General features: G+C 39.5%; 1 protein-coding gene across 3 annotated transcripts in view; it reads right to left on the bottom strand.

The window, feature by feature from the left end:
- The window catches only part of ARHGEF38 (Rho guanine nucleotide exchange factor 38), a 147,085-nt gene that overhangs the window by 12,706 nt on the left and 113,967 nt on the right, over positions 1-20,412 (bottom strand). For 2 of the 3 annotated variants that reach the window (XR_199126.3, XM_004748124.3), the window contains exons 7-13: positions 18,477-18,610; positions 13,272-13,376; positions 11,178-11,300; positions 6,779-7,090; positions 3,356-3,499; positions 2,152-2,350; positions 1,743-2,002 (exon numbers count right to left, since the gene is read on the bottom strand). Coding sequence is in view for 2 of the 3 variants with exons in the window: in XM_004748124.3 (XP_004748181.1) it covers positions 1,743-2,002; positions 2,152-2,350; positions 3,356-3,499; positions 6,779-7,090; positions 11,178-11,300; positions 13,272-13,376; positions 18,477-18,610 (1,277 nt within the window). In the remaining variant the exon portion in view is untranslated. The remainder of the gene's footprint in view (positions 1-1,742; positions 2,003-2,151; positions 2,351-3,355; positions 3,500-6,778; positions 7,091-11,177; positions 11,301-13,271; positions 13,377-18,476; positions 18,611-20,412) is intronic. The other variant, XM_013054018.2, reaches the window with a different exon arrangement.

Here is a 20,412-nt window from a genome sequence, read left to right as displayed (position 1 = left end):
GTATACGATTCCATGAATACAAAATACACCAGAAGTCAAATATATGGAGAAAGAAAGTAAATTCATAATTTCCTGGGGCTGGGGCAGGCAGGTGAAGGAGTGCTCTAAAATTGGACTGGGGCGGTAGTTGCACAGCTCTGTAAATATACTAAGAGTCATTGAATTATACACTTAAAATGGATGAATTTTATGGCATGTAAATACATCCTTCATAAAGATTTTTAAAAAATTCATCATGATTCGGACAATAATCCATGTGTCATTATAAAAGAGACTAAATGGATGAACTATTTCTGAGGCCAGTATGGCAGTGTCTGTCAAGACTTTAGATATATATACCCTTTGACCCTCCAACATTATTAGGCATTTGTCCTATGTATATACTCATATAAGTGCACAAAAGCAGATGAACAAGGATCTTGCCTGAAATAATTTGAAATCTTAAAAATCCCCCAAGTATTCTGAATGTCTTTTATTAGGGTAATAGTGACATGAACTAAGATCTATCCACAAAATAAATTGTTATTCAGAATTTTTTAAGGACTAAAGTAGATATTTAGGTGTTATTGTATCTAAGATACATTGTTAAGTAGGAAAAAAAAAGCAAATTATGTAACATATACATATTTCCAATGGAATAAATATATGTGTTTGTACCTGCACAGATAACTGTCTGAAAAGATAAACCCTAATATGTCCATGAAGGGTAAGGTAGGTGAGAAGGGAATAAAGATCTTCACTTTTAATTTATGTGTCTTTTTTTTTTTTAGATTTTATTTATTTATTTGACAGAGAGAGATCACAAGTAGGCAGAGAGAGGGAAGCAGACTCCCCGCTGAGCAGAGAGCCCGACTCAGGACTCGATCCCAGGACCCCGAGATCATGACCCGAGCCGAAGGCAGTGGCCTAACCCACTGAGCCACCAAGGTGCCCCTAATTTACGTATATCTTTACACCATTTTAACTTCTCACAAATAACATGTATTACTCTTAGAAAAAACAAATTTAAATTAATGAAGAAAAAGCCACTAACAGAAAAAGCAAGTTAAAAAAGAGAAGCAGTTAGTTGGTCACCACTTGAAAGATTAACAGTTAAGTACACTAAAGCTTTCTGAGGTAGTAAAAAGGAAGCCTACATTATAGTTAACTTTTTTTGTAAAAGAGTGATCCTCTTAGTCTCTGCTTTGGTGAACACAGGAAAGGTAGCTCTTAAGGATTTTAGTATATAGTATATGGAATTATACGAGCGATCAAAAATGGCTGATTATATAGATAGTTCAATGAAGATACCACTCTTAGAGGAATCATGGACAATTTTCTACCTGCTCCTTATAGTGGCAATCTGTTCAGTATTGAACTGTTTTTCTCGGATGTAGGAGTATAAAAAGACCGTCTTTGCTTCACTCTGAGTACATGACAGCAGGGTAGTAATGGTAACAATTACTATTTACTGAGTGTCTACTGTGGGCTGGCTACTTTACATGTACACATTTTCCCTAATCCTTGCATCAAGCCTGCAACATAGCAATTATGGTCCTCTTTCCCTCATTTGGTGAGACAGGCTCAGAGAATGCAATTCTTTGCAAGAAGGGGCGCAGAGAAGAAGTGTTCATAGAGAGAGGTCTCCTTGCTGTCAAAGCTGACATTATTCCATCAACCCTTACAGTAACATAGAACGCTGTTAGAACACCTTTCATGATTTGAAGAGCCAAGCAGGGTCACATCAAGGTACACATTCTTACCTGTTCATCTACCTCTTGAGAACTGTCAACATCCGTGCCGTTTGTTTCAAACTTCCCACATGTGCCACTAAGAGATGAGCTGCTATCACTTATGCTACTTTCCGGGGTGCCTGTGACACTGTCAGTAGCTGGCCGCGAGGACACGAAGAGGCTGATGTTATCAAAATCGTCATCACCAAACCTGTTCTCAGTGTCCACCTTCTGTACTTTCGCTGGATTGTAGGGTTTTAAGAAGGAGGAATACACATACCCTTTTATAACTGGATAAGAATAAAAAGAAAGAAGAAACAAGGTCATTTGTATGGACCCTCACCAAACATTCGGGTTTAGACAAGCCCAGAGAGGCCCCTGGGAAAATCTCAACTTGAAAAAAGATGGTAGTTCTGCACGTTTTAGGCCAAAAACTTACTTCCTGTATCAACAAGCCACCTGCTTGTACTCCCCAGCGGATCCTTCTGTTCCACCACAGCCACCAACTCCCCTTCCAGAAGATTGATGTCATATTCTTGGGTAGCGTTACACTTGCGTTTCGCTTGGTAGAGTTCTTCTTTACCGTATGTGGATAGTAGTTTGGAGCGGTGAATGTCAGTTTGACGGGGCACTTCTGGCTGGGAGAAGGAAAGAGAAATTTGGATTTAGATAGATGTATAATAGAATTCTCACTGAGTTCAAAGATTTCGTTTTTGGAGATTTTTTTAAATGTGGAAGCCATACATTGATTTGGGATGATTTCATTGTTGAAGCGTTGATGGAGTTATTTTTGTGAAGCAACTGTTTGAGTTATGCAGTGAAAAATTCTCTAGTTAGCACAGGAGGGCAGTGTTGCAGAGAAAAAAGAAAATTCAACTGAGTGTAAGAAGGCAGAGGTTCTAATCCCTCTTGGATGGAATAATTTTTAATTTTGGCCATCCTGTACACAATCCCTTGTGTATTAAGCACTTGATAAATAATATTTAATTAAGTTGTACATTTGCATGTCTTCTGGGAAAAAATATCGGTAAATTAGTCAGAAGGCAAGAGGTCTAGACCCCTCCCAGGTCTGCCTCCAGTGATTTTGAAAAAGTCACTTCATCTCTGGAACTGAGGGTTCCTTATCTAGAAAAAGGAAAGAGTGGGGGGCGCCTGGGTGGCTCAGTGGGTTAAGCCTCTGCCTTCAGCTCAGGTCATGATCCCAGGGTCCTGGGATCGAGCCCCGCATCGGGCTCTCTGCTCAGCAGGGAGCCTGCTTCCTCTCTTTCTCTGCCTGCTTCTCTGCCTACTTGTGATCTCTGTCTGTCCAATGGATAAATAAAATATTAAAAAAAAAAAGGAAAGAGTGGAACTACTGCAATTTTGCTCTATAAAATTCCCTTCATTCATTCAACAGATATTTATATCTGTTGTCAGGCACCATTTTAACAGCTTGGAATATATCACATACAGAACAGATAAAAAAAGTTATGACCTTACAGAACTCATAATATAAAAGGTAGAAATAAACAAGAAATCCTATGTATAATTGGTTGGTAAATTACAGGTTATTAAAATGAGATAAGTGATTTGGAAAATAATATACCATGATTTGAGCAAGGAAAAGAGGCAAGACTCCTTGTCACAAATACTACCAAACTCACCAGAATTTGCACAGACTTCTTCTTTTCAAAACTAAGTTTCCTCTCAATAAAAGTGGCACTGTTGTCCTTCACAAAATTAAGATTTTGAACCTCTTCTAGTACTCGATTCTGAATTTCAGAGATTCTTGAGTCTAACTGTGGTACCTATAGGGAGAAAGGGTAGGGCATTGTTCTCAAACTATTCAACCATATTAGGTATTAAATTTAGTAGAGTTGTGACAAACAGAGAAAGCATAAGATGGCACCCCCCCCCCCAAAAAATAGGGCAATGTTAGAACTTTCAGATAAAAACGGTCTGATTTCCTGTCTGCAGAAACCTCATTAAAATGATAGGATAATTGTTTTTAAAGACTCAAGCTTAGGGGTGCCTGGGTGGCTCCGTCAGTTAAGTGTCTGCCTTCGGCTCAGGTCACGGTCTCTGGATCCTGGGATTGAGCCCCACATCAGGCTCTCTGCTCAATGGGGGAGTCTGCTTCACCCTCTCCCTCTGCCTGACTTCCATCCCCCACCCCCAGCTTGTGCTCTCTCTCTCTTTCAAATAAATAAATCTTTAAATAAAATAATAAAAGTACACACCTAAATAAAAGAATAGAAGAGAAATAAAAAGCAAAGGAATTTTAGAAGAAGGGCTTAGGAATCAATGGCAGTAGGGTCCTCCAAAGTGGTAGAGTGGGACAAGGGAAGGAGAAAGAAACAAACAGAAAGTAGTGGTGAAGAGGCTGTGGTGGTTTTTTAAAAAAAAATCAGCAAATTCTTTGACATGTCTCTCATCAAGAGGGGGAGTCCATGTCCTCTCTCTTTAAAAGTGATTGGGTTTTTAGAATTGTCTCCCTGAATAGACTATGGAAATGATCAGAAGTGATGCTATCTGACTTTAAAGATTAGGCTAAAAGAGACTACTCAGTTTCTGTTGGTTTCTCTTGGGACACTCACTTTGACAGACTTGAATGGCCATGGAGGAAGTCCAGTTGCACTGTGCCCACCATAACAAAAAACCATGTTGAAAGGTCAGGTGGGGAGAGGCCTATGGAGCCCCAGTTGTCCTGGTCCCCAACTATTTGAGTCTTCTATCATCATCCCATCTCCCTCCCCAAACATGGGCTTGAGGAAATCTTTGAGATGACTCTAGCCCCAGCTATTATGAGACTGCAACCTCACAGAGACACTGAGAATGACTGCCCTGAGCCCAGGGAACCTTCAGAACCACAGCAGTAATAAATAACCATTGGTTGCTACATGTTACCATGTTTGATATAATTTGTTATGCAGTGGTAGACAACTGGAATCATCCAAATGACCATCAGTAGGAATAGGTTGATACATAAAACCCTACATACTGTATGATTCCGTTTTGGGGAGATACAAACCAGGCATAGCAGTCTGAAAAACCAGAAAACTGGTTACCTTTGAGGGGCGGGAGCCCAAGAATGGTCATGAGCGGCTGCTATGGAAAGGGCTAATATCTAGATATCCCCTGAAAAGGGCTAATATCTAGATCTGGATGGTGGTTACACAGATGTATTTATTTGCAAATACGCACTCAGATGTACACTTTAGATGGATGCACTTTACTGTATGTAAGCTATACTTCAGTTTAAAAAGTTTAAGATAGGAGGATGATCAAAGAACTGCAAATCAAAACCATAATGAGATATCACTTCACACCCACTGGGATGGCTATAAAACAGAAGACAGAGAGGTGTAAGGAAATGGAAACTCAGTCAACACTGTTGAGAATGTAAAATAGTACAGCCGCTTGGGAAAAGTCTGGCAGCTTTTGAAAGGTACACAGTTAGCATATGATCCAGCAATTCTACTCCTAGAATTGTACCCAAGAAAAATGAAAACAAACCTCCACCAAGACCTTGAATGTTCCTAGGTGCAGTATTCATAGTAGCCAAAAAGTCGAAATTTAACCCAGTTGTTCATCCACTGATGACAGATAAATAAAATGTGGCATATCTATACAATGAAATATTATTTGGAAATAAAAATAATTAAGTTCTGAAACACACTACAACATGGATGAACCTTGAAAACATTACGTTAAGTGAAAGAAGCACGTCACAAAGAACCACACATTATATAATTCTATTTATATGAAATGTCCAGAGTAGGCAAATCTACAAAGATAGAAAATAGATTGGGGTTTCTTAGGACTGGGGGTTTGGGGAAAATGTGGATTCACTGCTAATAGTACTGGGTTTCTTTTGGGGTGATGACAATGTTCTAAAATTGATTGTGGTGATGGTTTCACAACTCTTGTGAAAATACTAAAACCCACAGAATTGTGTACTTTAAATGGGTGGAATATATGGTATGTGAATTATATCTCAACAAAGTTGTTATCCAAAAGACAAGGGGCTGGTTATACCCTATTGTACAGCAACACAGTTGACTAGCATAAAGCTATCAAAGGGATGAGAAAGCTATCTGTGCTGATCTGGTGCACCCCAAAGAGATTAAAAGGTGAATTGCAGGATGGTGCCATAATATCTTGGTTTTCTACAGGAAAAATATATACATATTTTCATTTACTTCTAATGGCATGAAGAAACCCTAAACGGCTAAACTAGTAACAATGGCGGTGGTGGTAGGGGATGGGTGGTTAGGGAACAGGAGTCCGTGTGAGACTGCTTATATGTTTTTATGTAGTTTTGCCTTTTGAACCAGGTAAATGTAGCACCTACTTTTTCAACTTAATTTAATTCAAAGGATAAGTTAAAAGTTAATTAAATGCACAGTAAAAAATAAAGTCAGGACAATTAATTTTCCTCCAAATGTTGCCCATTAAATATCTAACCAGCTGAAAAACAACTAATTGAAACAAAGGGCAAAGAAACCACACTGATTCTTTTAAGTTGATAGTAGCTTATAAATATCATTCTTCTTCTTCAGGAAAATAGTCATAAAATCATATCTTAATGGAGAGCTAAGTTACACACAAACACACACACACACCCTAGACTTTTTTCCATAGAGGAAAACAAAAGCAAAAAAAAAAAGACTGGCTTGACAGTTTTCCTGCTTCTGTCTTTACACTGAGATGACCTTCTTTTTGGATCCATGTCTTAAGTAGTCATGGTTAGCATTCAAGAACCGTTGAATAGGAAGAGAATACAAAATACAAATTGATAAGCTTCAGCAAAGGATCATGCAGTTTGGAACTAAAAGGTGTTTGGCATTTGAAAAGAAACCTCCAAGAACTAAGGTGTGGAAATCACAATAAACACGAACCAAGAAACTTTCCTGAGGAGAAAAGAGAAAGAAATGGAAAGACTGTGCGACTAGCTTCAGTTCAGTGCCCGCCACGCGTGCACACGCAGCGCGCATGTGCACACTGTGAGCAAGGCCGTTTCACAGGGCTGTGGCTTCTCGCAGATGCTGCTGGCCTCGCCAGCCAGGTGCTGGTGCAGAGCTTACCGGCGCCACGGTGGAATAAACCTGCTGAGCCGCTAGGGTCAGGTCTCTGAGGAGAGCCATGAAACTGCACAGACAGTTCCACAGGATCTTTCGAGCAGCCTGGTTGAACACCTGGAGCTCCTCCACGAGCTGGGCATTGAGGGCCTCGTACTCCTTTTTGGCCAGGTCTGTCTCGTCTCCGGCTACCCGTGGCAGGGAGCTGTTGCAGTCCAGCAGTTTGTCATAGCGTTTCTGGATGAGCTTCTGTGGCCCCGTGAATAAGGACAGCAGGGCCGACAGGGGCATCAGGACAAGCCTCTGTAAATGGGCTGCCTGTCGAAAGAAAAGCAATCCTGTGACAGAGTAAGGAGCAACCAGTACAGGTCTTGCGGTACCGCCAGTAGGCTTACTTCCTCCCTGCAGGAGCTCAGAGGACCACGGGAAATTCTGTAGCCAAGTGAAGAGACCTTGTGATCTGACGCGCATGCTGGCTCAGATGGTTAAGCATATGCCTTCTCTTCGGGTCATGATCTCTCCGGGTCCTGGGATCAAGACCCATACTAGGCTCCCTGCTTAGCAGGAAGTCTTTCTCCCTCACCCTCTCCCCTCTGCTCCTGTTCTCTCTCTCAAATGAATAAATAAAATCTTAAAAACAAGAGAGAATGTGATTTATTTATTTTTTTGTCTAGCTAAATCTGCTCGAAGACTTAAAACAATGACTCTAGAGTCTAAAACTGAAAGTAAAGAGTAAGCAAGAAGAGGAATACAAAACCTAAAGCCTGCACACCTAAAATGCACTCCATCTTTCTCTCTACAGCCATTGGGTTTTGTCACTGGGGTCATCTTCAACACTTTGCCCTTCCCCTTCTTTCTAATCCCTGAGTCAAGTGGAGTTACTTCAGTCCATGGAGTGGAAGGCAAACTCCGGTCTCTGACCACTAAGACTGGGCAAATGACTCACCATATTATTCCCTTCCTTTGCTGACAATGAAGGTAGTCTTAGAAAAGACTGTATCCTAGTCCTCCCACATCTGCCCAATTACCCGGCTACCCTGCTGGCTCATTTTGGGTAGTGGAACTTCATATCCTATACAGATAAGTACCTCGTTAATCAGGTGTTTTGCTCCTGTGATAGAAACGACAACAGAAGGCACCTGGGTGGCTCAGGCAGTTAAGCATCTGCCTTCAGTTCAGGTCGTGATCCTGGGGTCCTGGGATCTAGAGCCACATCAGGCTCTCTGCTCAGTGGGGAGTCTGTTTCTCTCTGCCCCACCCCCTGGCCATGTGCTCCCTCTCCTCTGCGCTCTTTATTTCTCAAATAAATAGTGGTTTCTTTTTTTTTAAAGATTTTTATTTATTTGACAGAGTCACAGTGAGAGAAGGAGCACAAGCAGGGGGAGTGGGAGAGGGAGAAGCAGGCCTCCTGCCAAGCAAGGAGCCCAGTGTAAGCTCATTCCCCAGGACCCGGGGATCATGACCTGAGCCCAAGGCAGACACTTAATGCCTGAGCCACCCGGGAACTCCCAAATAAATAGTCTTTAAAAAAAAAAAAAAAAAAAAAAAAAAAAATGACAACAGAGTTACTGCTTTCTCTTTAAACACATTGAAGGACTAAGCTCATGCTGATTTCTTAAATTGTTCCATTTTTAGGTTTGAGACATTGAAAATAAACTTCATATTAACCTCCAACCCCATGCCAGCACCTGAACATCCTAGATTTACTTTCTTCTATTTCTCTTTCCTCCCCCTCTATTCCGAAGCACCCTAGTATCCTATGTTTGCTGACTGCCGACTTTATGCTTTGTCATATATGCGTGGGTTACGTGATTATATTACAGCAATTTAGAAGCAAGTTTTTCTTTTGTACCCTGAAAGATGTCCTAAGGAATCAGCATCTGAACAGCAGGTTTTATTAGTTAAACAACCTGTGGTAACTTTGTCTGAACTGACAGGAAATCCACAAGAGAGAGGAAGCCAATCTCTGACTGGCGCTAGCAATAGACTACACAGATTAAATTTGATGTCTAGCTTATAAAATAATCAATATATAGTTTCAGACTGTTTAATGACTCCTTTGACTAAGCAAAGAATCTGTTTACTGTTCTGATAAATTACTATATTGTAACTTGGCTGGATTCTACAGGTAATTATAATATTACAACATAATTACTATATACATAATTACTATATCTATATATATACACATATATATGTGTGAGTGTGTGTGTGTGTGTGTGTGTGTGTATATCCTGTGACCATAGACATAAACCAATTCCAATTCACCTGGGTATAGGAATTATGATTGGAACAAATAAGAATCAGATTTTCTTTTAATATTTTTCCTGTTCAAAACATGTAAGCAAGTACTTTTCAAGGTAGATAAATATTTTTCAAGGTTAGATAAAAACACTGCTCTGCCTTTAGATAGATTTTTGAATTCCTATTAACATTTGATTTTTTAAAAGATTTTATTTATTTATTTGACAGAGATTACAAGTAGGCAGAGAGGCAGAGAGGGATGAGGGGGAAGCAGACTCCCCACTGAGCAGAGAGCCCGACGTGGGGCTTGATCCCAGGACCCTGGGATCGTGACCTGAGCTGAAGGCAGAGGCTTTGCTTTAACCTACCTAGCCAGTCAGACGCCCCAACATTTGATTTTTAAAAAGGAGTTTCATATACTTTTTTCGTAAGTTAAAAAAAAGTCACTTTTATATTGATCATTCTGATAATTATTTTAATTTAGCTTAATTTATCATCTTGTGGTTTCATGCAAGAAGGGGAAGAACACCGCTCTATTCCCACCAAATTCTGGACATGCTTGCTGAGGGGAAGCTGTATACCATGCTGTTATATGGTGCTCAATAAATACTTACTGACTTAATACATTGGGATTAAGCTAAAGAACAAACTCTTAAGGACTTTTCTGAAATGGGCAGTCTGTAATTAAGCCCAGAAAATGTATCAAGAACTAGCCACATTGTTTCCATTTAACATACTTTGTAAAAACGTCTCTCTCTCTCTCTTGCTCTCATTTATCTAATTGATCATCTTAGTTCAGATGTAATCCTGACTGGTACCACATTCCCCGGTACCACAAAATAAGATGCTTCTGAATGTTTTTTACTAGGGGGTGGGGTTGGATGACTTCCTAGGATTTGGAAATATGTGGGGCTATTCACTGGATGTCACAATTTGAGACTGGGGAGACATTACTGAGATTTAGATCCTGGTATGCCAGGAATGCTAAACACCCTCTAACACAAGGGCCTCTCAAGGAAGAACTGTCTGACCCAAAATGCCAATAATGTCAACACAAAACTGCCACTTTCAAGGATCTTCAAGATGATGAAGGAGTCTATTATAGCTTCTATATAACATAGTACTATGATATTATAATACTTATGGAACACAAGATACTAAATTAAAATTAGTACCACTCAAACTAATTTACCAGCCAAGTATTTCTAGGTTCAAGAATATTTTAAGGATTCCCAAGCTATGTTTTATAATTCTGTATATTTTATACAACTCCTAGAAAACAAATATTTTACCACAGAACAGAAGACTTATGACTCATAGGTAAAGACTGGTTCTCGATAAAAAGGCTTTACTGTCCAGTATATACTGTGTTGATAAAAGTCATGTCTTCAGAGAGTATCTTCACTCTACCTGTAAGGACTCTGGACTTTTCCAGAGACTCCTTTAGGAAAATCACAGCTTTCCAACTTAATAAAGCTATCATCTATCACATGCAGACTTAAACTAAATGTTGATTTTATTTTTTTAAGTTTTTTAAAGATTTTATTTATTTATTTGAGAGAGAGAGACAGAACAAGAGAGAAAGAGAGAGCACGAGGGAGAAGCAGGTTTCCCACTGATCAAGAAGCCCAATGTGGGCCTCAATACCAGAACTCTGGGACCAAGACCTGGGCTAAAGACAGATGCCCAACTGACTGAGCCACCCAGACACCTCCAAAATGTTTCTAATAGCTACTCAGGGGTGCCTGGTCATGATCCGCCTTCAGCTCAGGTCATGATCCCGGGGTTGTAGGACCAAGCCCCTTGTTGGGCTCCCTGCTTCTCCCTCTGCCTGCCACTCTCCCTGCTTGTGCTCTCCCTCTCTGTCAAATAAATAATAAAACCTTAAAAAATAAATAAAATAAAAGCTACACAGAACTGACTGCTCCTAGAAACACAATGTAGAATCCTCTTAAATTTTGATTGTAGTAAAAAATTCTTCACTAATTCACTTTAAAATAGTTAATAATGAAAAAAAAATCGGCTCCTATTCAAATCTACTGATACTGACATTCGTATTTGCTTTAGTACATGTTTTATTTCTAACTCCAGAAAAACAAATAAAAATCAGCTTTCCTTTTAACCCCGCTTTCTAACTTATCTGTGAATATAAATAACTTACAAAGTCACTGCAGGGATTGGGGGCATTACTTGGGGTCTCCGAATGGCTCCTCTCCTCCTTATCTTTGTTGCATGAGATCTCCTGGAGCGCCATCACACTCTGCAGCGCTAAGGGCATGGCATCCTGAAACCCATGAACAAAGTCACAAAATGGGCCAAGTTCTGAAGTTCTATACCATTAAATGTATCCCATGTGTATACTTCATCATCATAACCCTCCATTACCACTGAGAGATCAATACCAAAAAAAAAAAAAAAGGAAAAACATATCATGAGTACTCTGTACAATGAGTTTACTCGTGACAATCTATTTTCTTACTTTCCCCCTGTGACTTTCTCCTACTATTCTGTATGACACCTTTTTTATTAAGTGGACTCCACCTTAAGTTCCCTCATTGGCCATTCTTCAGTATTCAATTCTTACTAAATCCCTTATTTTATGGTTCAGTCATTTAGGATCTGCCTTTGGCTCAGGTCATGGTCCCAGGGTCCTGGGATCAAGCCGCATGCACTGCTCAGCAGCACTCAGCAGGAAGCCTGCTTCTCCCCTCTCACTCCCCCTGCTTGTGTTCCCTCTCTTTCTCTCTCTCTCTGTCAAATAAAATAAATAAAAATTTAAAAAAATAAATCACTCCTTTTTGATTTATGTCTTCCGTTTTCCTTAGTGAATTTATTGCTCTTTTAAAAAGAAGATGCTCATGTTTTTGTTGAATGGGTTAGTGGAAATAGAAGACTTTCCTGTCGATGTTCCCAAGATGCATTCACTTCATGAAATGTATATGAAGGACACGGTTCCCACTGCTGTCTGGCTGTTATAACTAAGTTTTGGGTTTCTTTTCACAGAAAGCAGAGCTTTAGGAAGAGGTTAGCAAAGGTAATTATAAAATCAGGCTTTGCATCAGTTAATAAATGAGAAAGGAATGTAGCTTGTTGGTTACATAATATGGAACTTTTTCTCAAAATCATCATGCCTGTTAACCTAATCCTCTGTTGGTATGATAATTTACCTATGCAAGTAAACATCTGCTTCCAAAAATTGATATCCAAGATAAAAACTGGAAAATGGGAAGGGGGCATTTGTTAACGGAGTTACATAGAATTCATGTCTATGTCTCCCAGTCATGCCCATTATCAAGATGTTGCTGAGGACACTATGTCTTCTTTAAGAGAGCCATTCTGTCTCTACTGAATATAATTATACTGCACTTCCATCAGTTTGATTATGTCTAGTGAGTCTCAACAAGGGCAGGAAAACTTGCTATGGGGTTGGAAATCCAGTGCGGGTGCTTTTTTCTTCTACTGTGGTTGTGTGGGAATATTTGCATATTGTAGTTCTTATTATTTTTTAGAATTTATTTTCCTTTACATTGATTTTCTTTTATGTAGACCTACCTATCTAAGTTTGAACTACCTGTGAATTTCATTCAGAACTCGAAAGGGGTCATGATGAAACATTGGTTACAAAATAAATAGAGGTGATCTGTTCATCTAGGGTGTGTGATCGTATGTCCTGTTTTAAGTTGGCTTCTCAGAGACTTAGAGCTAAACTTGAGATCCACACGTGGCTTTCTGCATTTTTTTTTATGGCCTTTATATTATATTCTTTTGGCTTTTTAGTTCTTCTCCAATTTCATTTTATGTCCCCCTTTGATTTTCTCTTTTCTTTCAGTCCCACTTTTAAATTTGCAAATATGTGTTTTAGGTACTAGAAAGGGATATACAAGTATAATCCAACAAAAAAAGGAAATATCTGCCAAATCAATTTTGCACTAATGAACTCATCCCCGTTAAAAGGAAAGTGTGCTGATGGTCCACCCCACGGGGCAATCATGTGAGCTAATGCCCCACAACATGGCCACTCCAGTTGGGAGCAGGACGGGGCAGATAAGCTAATGAAGAACGGAACCTGCATCTCTCTCCTGGCTTTCCTCACTGGCAGTTTGCAGCCTCCAAAATCTGATGTGGTATCAGTGAATTTTATCGTATAAATTCGATCACAAAAATGCATGAACATGCACATTTACTCTTCGGAATAACCGTGGACACCAATACCTTCTCATAGAAACACTGAAAACGGTTGTTGTGTCTTACTTACCTGGATGTGTTGATGACAGAGTGTAATGTTCTTCATACAGTGCCTCACCGTCTTTTCTAAAGATCTGAACAGCTTTTCTTCTCTATTGAAGGTATTGTCTTTCACCTATAATGCAGATGAAATTATTTATTTTTATAAATCAAACAAATCTGGGTTTTTTTTTAAGATTTTATTTATTTATTTGACAGAGAGAGAGATCACAAGTAGGCAGAGAAGCAGGCAGAGAGAGAGAGGGGGAAGCAGGCTCCCCGCTGAGCAGAGAACCCAATGCAGGGCTCCATCCCAGGACTTCTGGGATCATGACCTGAGCTGAAGGCAGAGGCTTTAACCCACTGAGCCACCTAGGCGCCCCACAAATCTGGTGTTTTAAAGAAATGTCACAAGCTGTATGAGCCCAGCACATGGTGAAGAGATTCCTTGTTGAGATGAAAACCTTCCAAGTCATGCTGACTGCCTTGGCACAGTACGTGCTGTGTACAAGCGTGCCGCACAACTTCAGTTAGTGTAGAGAAGCCACCCGCTGCCCGTTAATCATGGAGCTTCGTCTGTATGATGGTAGCTCAGGGAGGTAAAACTTTTCTCTGCAGTTTATAATGGCATATATGACATATGTACTCTGAAATTATGCCCCTTTTGTGGGTTCATAAAATAATTAATATAATAAAAAATCAAAATTAAAATAAGACAAATATTTCATCTTTTGACTGGAACTGTTTTGTGGTTATGACTCATCCTAATTAATTTCACAGTGGTTATTTAGAAAGGATTCTTAGCTTCTTGGCTAAAGAAATGCGGTAATTCTTTACCAACTCAAATTTGAAAAGTTGAATGTGATCTTGGCCGAAAGAGCCCTTCTGTGGGGAAAACGCAGCAGAGTTAAAATAATAGTCACATGTGTTCAGTTATTTTTAGATATTTTATTTTATTTTATTGATAAGACCATAAGTGTTATTGTTATTAATGGTAAGAAGTATTTCTTGGCTATCCCAATATTGACAAAAGAACAGAACCAGCTTCATGCCGGCAAAATCTGTGTGAACATGCAAATGATTTGTGGTACATGGTGGGTACTCATCAATTTGGTACTGGGTAGTAACCATAGCTGTTCTCTGTTCATAGGTTTGATAATTTAAAATCATGGACCTTGGCGGGGTCCGGGGGAGACGGTTGACCTTAGAGCCGAGTGCACAGAAAATGGTGCTATTTTATCTTATTTTTAAACCCCTTAATATTGTCCATCTAAAAAGCTTTTGGTTAAATAGGTAGCATAGTCCCTTGTAATTCACACAACATTCAAGACTGTCTGCCTTAGGACCTCTCTCCTCTAATCTAGTTTGATGTATGGAACAATATGCTGGGGCAGATTATTTTAAATGCGCGTTTCAAGGACCCATCACCAGCTATTTTATTTTGTGTATCTTGGCAGGGATCCAGATGATTCTAAAATAAGACATTCAAGGATCACAGTATGAGAAATATTGTCCAGTTCTACGTTCCTACAGCCAAGCCCTTCTCATGCTGCTTTATTTTGCTGGAATACACTGCTGTCCCTTTCTCTACCTTGCAAAATTCTGTTTCATTTTTTTAAGGACTCAACTGTCACCCCTTCTGTGAAACCTCCGTTGAATCCCTCTTCTTTTCACTGTAGAAAATTAATTGCTCCCCCATGTGCTCTTCACAACACCAGTTAATTATTTAAGTGATTCTCTCCACTGATAAATGGCAAGCATTGGAGATTAAGTATTGTTTGTCTTAATAATAATAATAGCTAACATATATTAAATACTAACTATATTCCAGGCACTGTGCTAAGACCTGCTTTCCATTTTCTCATTTTAATTCTTACAAAGCTCTATGGCATACGTGCCACAATGAATCCCATTTCAGAGATAAAGAAACGGAAGCTTGGGAGCTGTGGCAAAATAGTGAGTGTTCCCCTGACATCCTTTTACTGGCAGGATTTGCACCTCTAGTTTAAGTTGGACATGTGGATGCCCTGCTAGAGATTAGCCTTTCCAGTCTCCCCTGCAGCTGGTTCTGCCCTCGTAACTGGTTTGGGTAAATAGATGTTAGCTAAGGTATATATTTCACTTCTGAATTTTGGCCTTACAACCTTGCTTTTGGGAAAAGACTGAAGACACAGCAGTGACCCAACTTCAGCCAAGCAGATGGAGACAGCATGTTTGGGGGACAGCACAGCACAAAATTGGAGACAGCTGGGTTCCTAAAGAATTCTGCGCAGCAGATCCCATCTGGACTCACATCTTAGGACTATTACAAGAAAGAGATATAAATGACTTCCCAGCTTACGCTACTTTGTTTTAGAATCTCCTTGTGAAAGGAGCTTGGCCTTTACCCTACATAATACAGGACATTAAAGAAATTTATCCACGTTAATACGTAGAACCAGGATTCAAACCCAAGGAGTCTGAATTCAGAATTTCTTTGTATACCCGATCTCTAACACAGTGTCTGGTATAGTGAGTTCAATACATGTGTGATGAATTGAATAGAATCTTCCTCTTGGGTAATAGTTTTATACCCTAACTCCACCAAATATTTCACTTGAGCTGCTGACAAGTGCAAAATTGACTGATTTGAGATTTATCTCTTCTGCAGTTCAGCCTATGCAGCTGATTTTCTGATTAACAGTGAAATGCTTCATTGCTGACAGGACATCTTCTCAAAAGATTAAGGGGAAAATCTAATTAATATCCCTTCAGGCCACTTTACCTACAACTCACTTTTAGTTCACAATTGGAAAGTATCAGAAGCCGATGATAAATATGTTAAAGAATGTAACAGCTTCTACAAAACCTGCTCAGAATTCAGACCTGCCTATTGTTCCTCAATAGAATTGTCTTAAGTCAGAAGTAACAACCTAAAGAGTAGGGGAGAATTGTGTGCATGACATTTACACATACCTATGAAGGCTACAGTCTCTTCTACAAGTGAATTCCCAACCCCATTTTAGTACTGTTGCTTTTAGCTCAAATGACTTGATTTTCCTCTCCCTGATCTATGGCCATACAACCCTAATGTCCCAAAGTTCTCACATTATAGTTTAGCACTGGGAGAGGGGCCTGGAGTTATTTCCTGTATGCAATGGACCCAATGAGCCTCTAGAAGAACATAAAGGATGATACATACCACAGAATCCAAGAACGTCCATATTGGATATGGAGTAATAAAGTAGGTACAGCCACAGGAGAAAACAGAAACAAGGCTTGGAAGAAGTTGATTATAGTGACAAGTCCTAAAGAGGAGGTCACTGCATGCCATATAGGGCCACAGGGCAATCACCAGGTTTTGGTCAGGTGGCAGAAAGGAGCAGGGGGAAAGTCAAGGCCAGAGCCTCTATTGTGTTTTTTGTTGGCAACCCTATAGAAATACCTGGATCAGGATAAACAGTTTAGGATTGGCCAGTTTGAGTAATTCCCATGGGCTTTGGGCTTTCGTGGTGGTCTCCACTTGCCTGGTACCTGGCCCTAGGATGACTTAAGGCAGAGGAACCCCTTTTGGTGTGTGAGATAGATGAGAAAGTGTTTGGGGCTACAGACATAGGATTGCTTGGTTCGCCTATGAAAGAAACGATTGCAGCTGAGCTCTTTGGTTTCTCTAAGAATGGATTAGCCCTGGGAGGAGCATCTCTCAGTGCCAGCCACTTTTTCAAGATGTCAAAACAGCATAAAATACAGAAAGCAAAAGACCTGACTAATACACCATGCATAAAGGAGTTTATATCTAAGTGAGAAGTAAGAAGTCTGGATGTTAAAAGCTAGTAAACAGTAATAGACTGTTCAGCGATATGAAATGCTGCTGCTGCTGCTGATGGTGATGGTGATGAAGGTGATGACGATAGCCATGGGTACTGAGTGCTTACCCACCGTGTTAGGCACTTTCTACATATGCATCACCTCATTTCATCCTCACCAGCCCTCCGCGTGGAAGGTCCTAGTATAACCTCAATGACTCCCTTGGATTTAAGCTATGTGCCCAAAGGCAAATATTAATTAAGTGGCAGAAGTGACATTCTAATCCAGATCTGGATGACTTCAAAGATTCTGTCCTTACGTTCTGCCTTGTGCTGACTCCGGCAAATGTCCACAGGGCCAAGAGTGGGAAACACTCCTTGTCAAGCATTCAGAAGAGGAAGAGGCCCCTACTATCTTAGGGTTCGAAAGCTGCAAAGGCTTAATAGAAAAAAGGAAAAAGACCATGGTAGCTGAAGAGTGAAATTCAACCAGTGCTGAACAACCATACAGTTGCCTCTAGTTCAAATTAAAACCTTAGAGATGTTAACATAGTAAGGGATAAAATCAGGAAAATGAGAAGAAAAAGAAGTACTGTATAGTATCTTAAGAACTATCCTGGCTTGATTTCAATTAGAAGCCCTCTGAATTCCATCTTCAGACCATGAACTTCCTATCTTGTGATTCTCAAAGTGTATTCCTTTGGTCACTTACTCCAAGATCATTTAGCTTCAAAACACCTGGAGTTTTGTAAATCTACAGACCGCTAGGTTGCACCCTTGAACCAGGAGAAGCCCTGGGAATCTTTTGGCAAGCTCCTCAGGTAATTGTTCCACACATTAAAGTTTAAGAGCCTTCGTTAATCCATCCATTATTTATTGGAGGTTGAGATGAAAGTGGTTCAAATCAGGCTAAACAGGTGATGCAGAACAATTATCCAGTAACATAATGTACATTGGCAGTGGGGAGAGAGGAAGAGAATAATGGTAGGAAAAAAATCACACCAAGGTATGCACCTAATGCCCCCCCCTTTTTTATAGATGAAATAAAGTTAAGATGAACATGAAGGGAACCTGAAAGGAAAGTGAGGTTTTAAAAACAAAACAAAACAAAATAAACAGAGGTAAGATAGGGATAAAAGGAGGACATTGCCTTGGATGAGATGATGTGCTGGTTGACTGTGAGTCAGGACTTCTGGGTGTCCCATGCTGACCCCTGTCCTCATGTCCTTTTCCCTCCTTTGCTTCCTGAGAGGAAGCACCACAGCTAAAATAGTGTCAAAACCACCCGCATTTGATTTCCCCCCCAAAATGGAGAAAGGATCAACATCAGACAATGACCTTGATTCTCATTGTTCTAGAAACAGCTCTGATAACAACCAACAGAACCCTCACAAAACGATCAGCACTCGTATGTCCCAGGAGGACATCAATGGCTAAAGAAGAAAAATTACCTGTGGCTCTCCTCTGGTCAGAATCTTTAGGTGATTTGTCACTCGTTTTGATTTCTTGCTAATTGAATGAATGTTTAGTTTAGACAATTTATCTTTAAGCGATTCTTCCTCATCATTCCTCTTGTATTTTAGAACTGCAATGGAAGAATGCATCACATATTTGAACACATACAACATAGAAAGTTGCATCCAAAGAATTCAAGATCCATATTTAAGAGAGAAATCTAGGTGATTTTTTGACCTTCTGATGCAGATACAATATGCTCTGGTCCCACTGCCCAGGCTTAAGTCCAGCTGCCCAACCCACTGACCAGAAACTCAGATGTCTAGGGGCTTGAGCGCCTCAAAGCTCAAGGGCCATTTACCTTCCACATTAAAGAAATCTCTGACACCGGAGAAAAACTTTCTCCCTTTTCGGATAGTACATTTGTTATCTTCAGTCTCTAGAATGAAGCATCAAGACCTCGCTAAGGAAACTGTACCCAGCGTAAGGAGACTTGAGACTCTAGAGGGACTCTCCACTAGCTGAGACATTGGGGATAAGTTGAGTCTTCTCTAAGAGCTTTACTTTTTTATCTTTAAGATTGTTTTCACCTCTCATATTGTTCAAAATGTTAAATATTTCTAACATTCAGTTTTGGTAAGGGTGCTGGGAGATGGGCAATCTTACACATTGTCGGTGAGGATTCAACCCACACAGCTTTTGTGGAGAACAATTGGTCAGAATCTTCTAAATGTATCTTCTGTGACCAGGAAGTCTGTGCAGAGAATATGCTTTCCATAATTAAGCACACAAAGTTTTGTTTGCTACAGTATTTTTTTTTTCCAATAGCACAATACTGGGAACAATCAGAAAGTTTATCCATAGAGGAAGAGTTAACTAAAGTAGAACACACTCAGAAATAGAATAGCAGGGAACCATGAAAAAGAAGGCCAATATTAACTGGAAGAATGTTCATGATGTGTCATTGAGTTTAAAAAACGGGCCCAGCACACTGCAGTGCCATAAATGTTCAAGAAAGATGGAAAGAAGTAGAAGAGAAAGAAGAAAGAAAATAGGAAAAAATAGAAAGTCTGAAGAAAACCTAGGACATGTCAGCTGTGCAAACAGTGATCATGGGAATGGAAAAATCTTTCCACTTTAAAACACTGTGAACGAGTATAAGCAGACAGAAAAGTAAAAAGAACAATATAACAATTTTCTTTCAGCTTTGACATATCTTAACATTTCACCTTGCTTATCTTCATAAAAATGATCAGCTGAAGTTTCTCTGATCTTCATCTTTGAACCCTTAAAGGGAATTATGATCCTAAAGAATGGGGTTGACTGTACCTATATCTATTTTTATACATGGATTTGTATAATACATAGTATCATTTTGAACATTTTTGGTGTTTATAAAAATGGCACCATATTGCATATATATATATTCTTCTGTCACTTGTAATTTCCTTTTTAGAAAACTCAACATTGTGTTTTTCAGATTTATTCAATTGACGCATGCATTTTAATTTTTATGTTCTCATGGTATCATAGTGTCCAATACATGGTTTGTCCATTATCTGGATAAATATGTAAGCTATTTTCCTCTTGATTTTATGAACAATACTAGTTACTAGTATACCTATCTGTGAGCATAGGGGAAAGGGTTTCTCAAATATCCAGATATTGATTTTCTGAATCTCAGGTGTGGGCATCTTTAACTTTACTAGATATTGTCAAGTTATTCTCTATAGTGGTGATTCCCACTACATTGTTGCCTGCAGCACTTAACATTACCCTTAAAAATCTTTTTGCCAATCTGATAATGGGAATGGCATGTCATTGTGATTTTTAATTTGCATTTCTCTCATTACAAATGAAGCTTAAGCTTTTTTTTGTATTAGAATGGTTTTATTATTGATTTAATAACAGTAATTATGTATTCTAGATAGT

This window comes from Mustela putorius, unplaced genomic scaffold (genome assembly GCF_011764305.1).
Source record: "Mustela putorius furo isolate JIRA1106 unplaced genomic scaffold, ASM1176430v1.1 tig00003871_pilon_pilon_pilon, whole genome shotgun sequence".
In the NCBI taxonomy this organism is placed as follows: domain Eukaryota; kingdom Metazoa; phylum Chordata; class Mammalia; order Carnivora; family Mustelidae; genus Mustela; species Mustela putorius.
The sequence above is the reverse complement of the archived record's forward strand: the minus strand, read 5'-3'. Positions and strand labels throughout refer to the sequence as shown.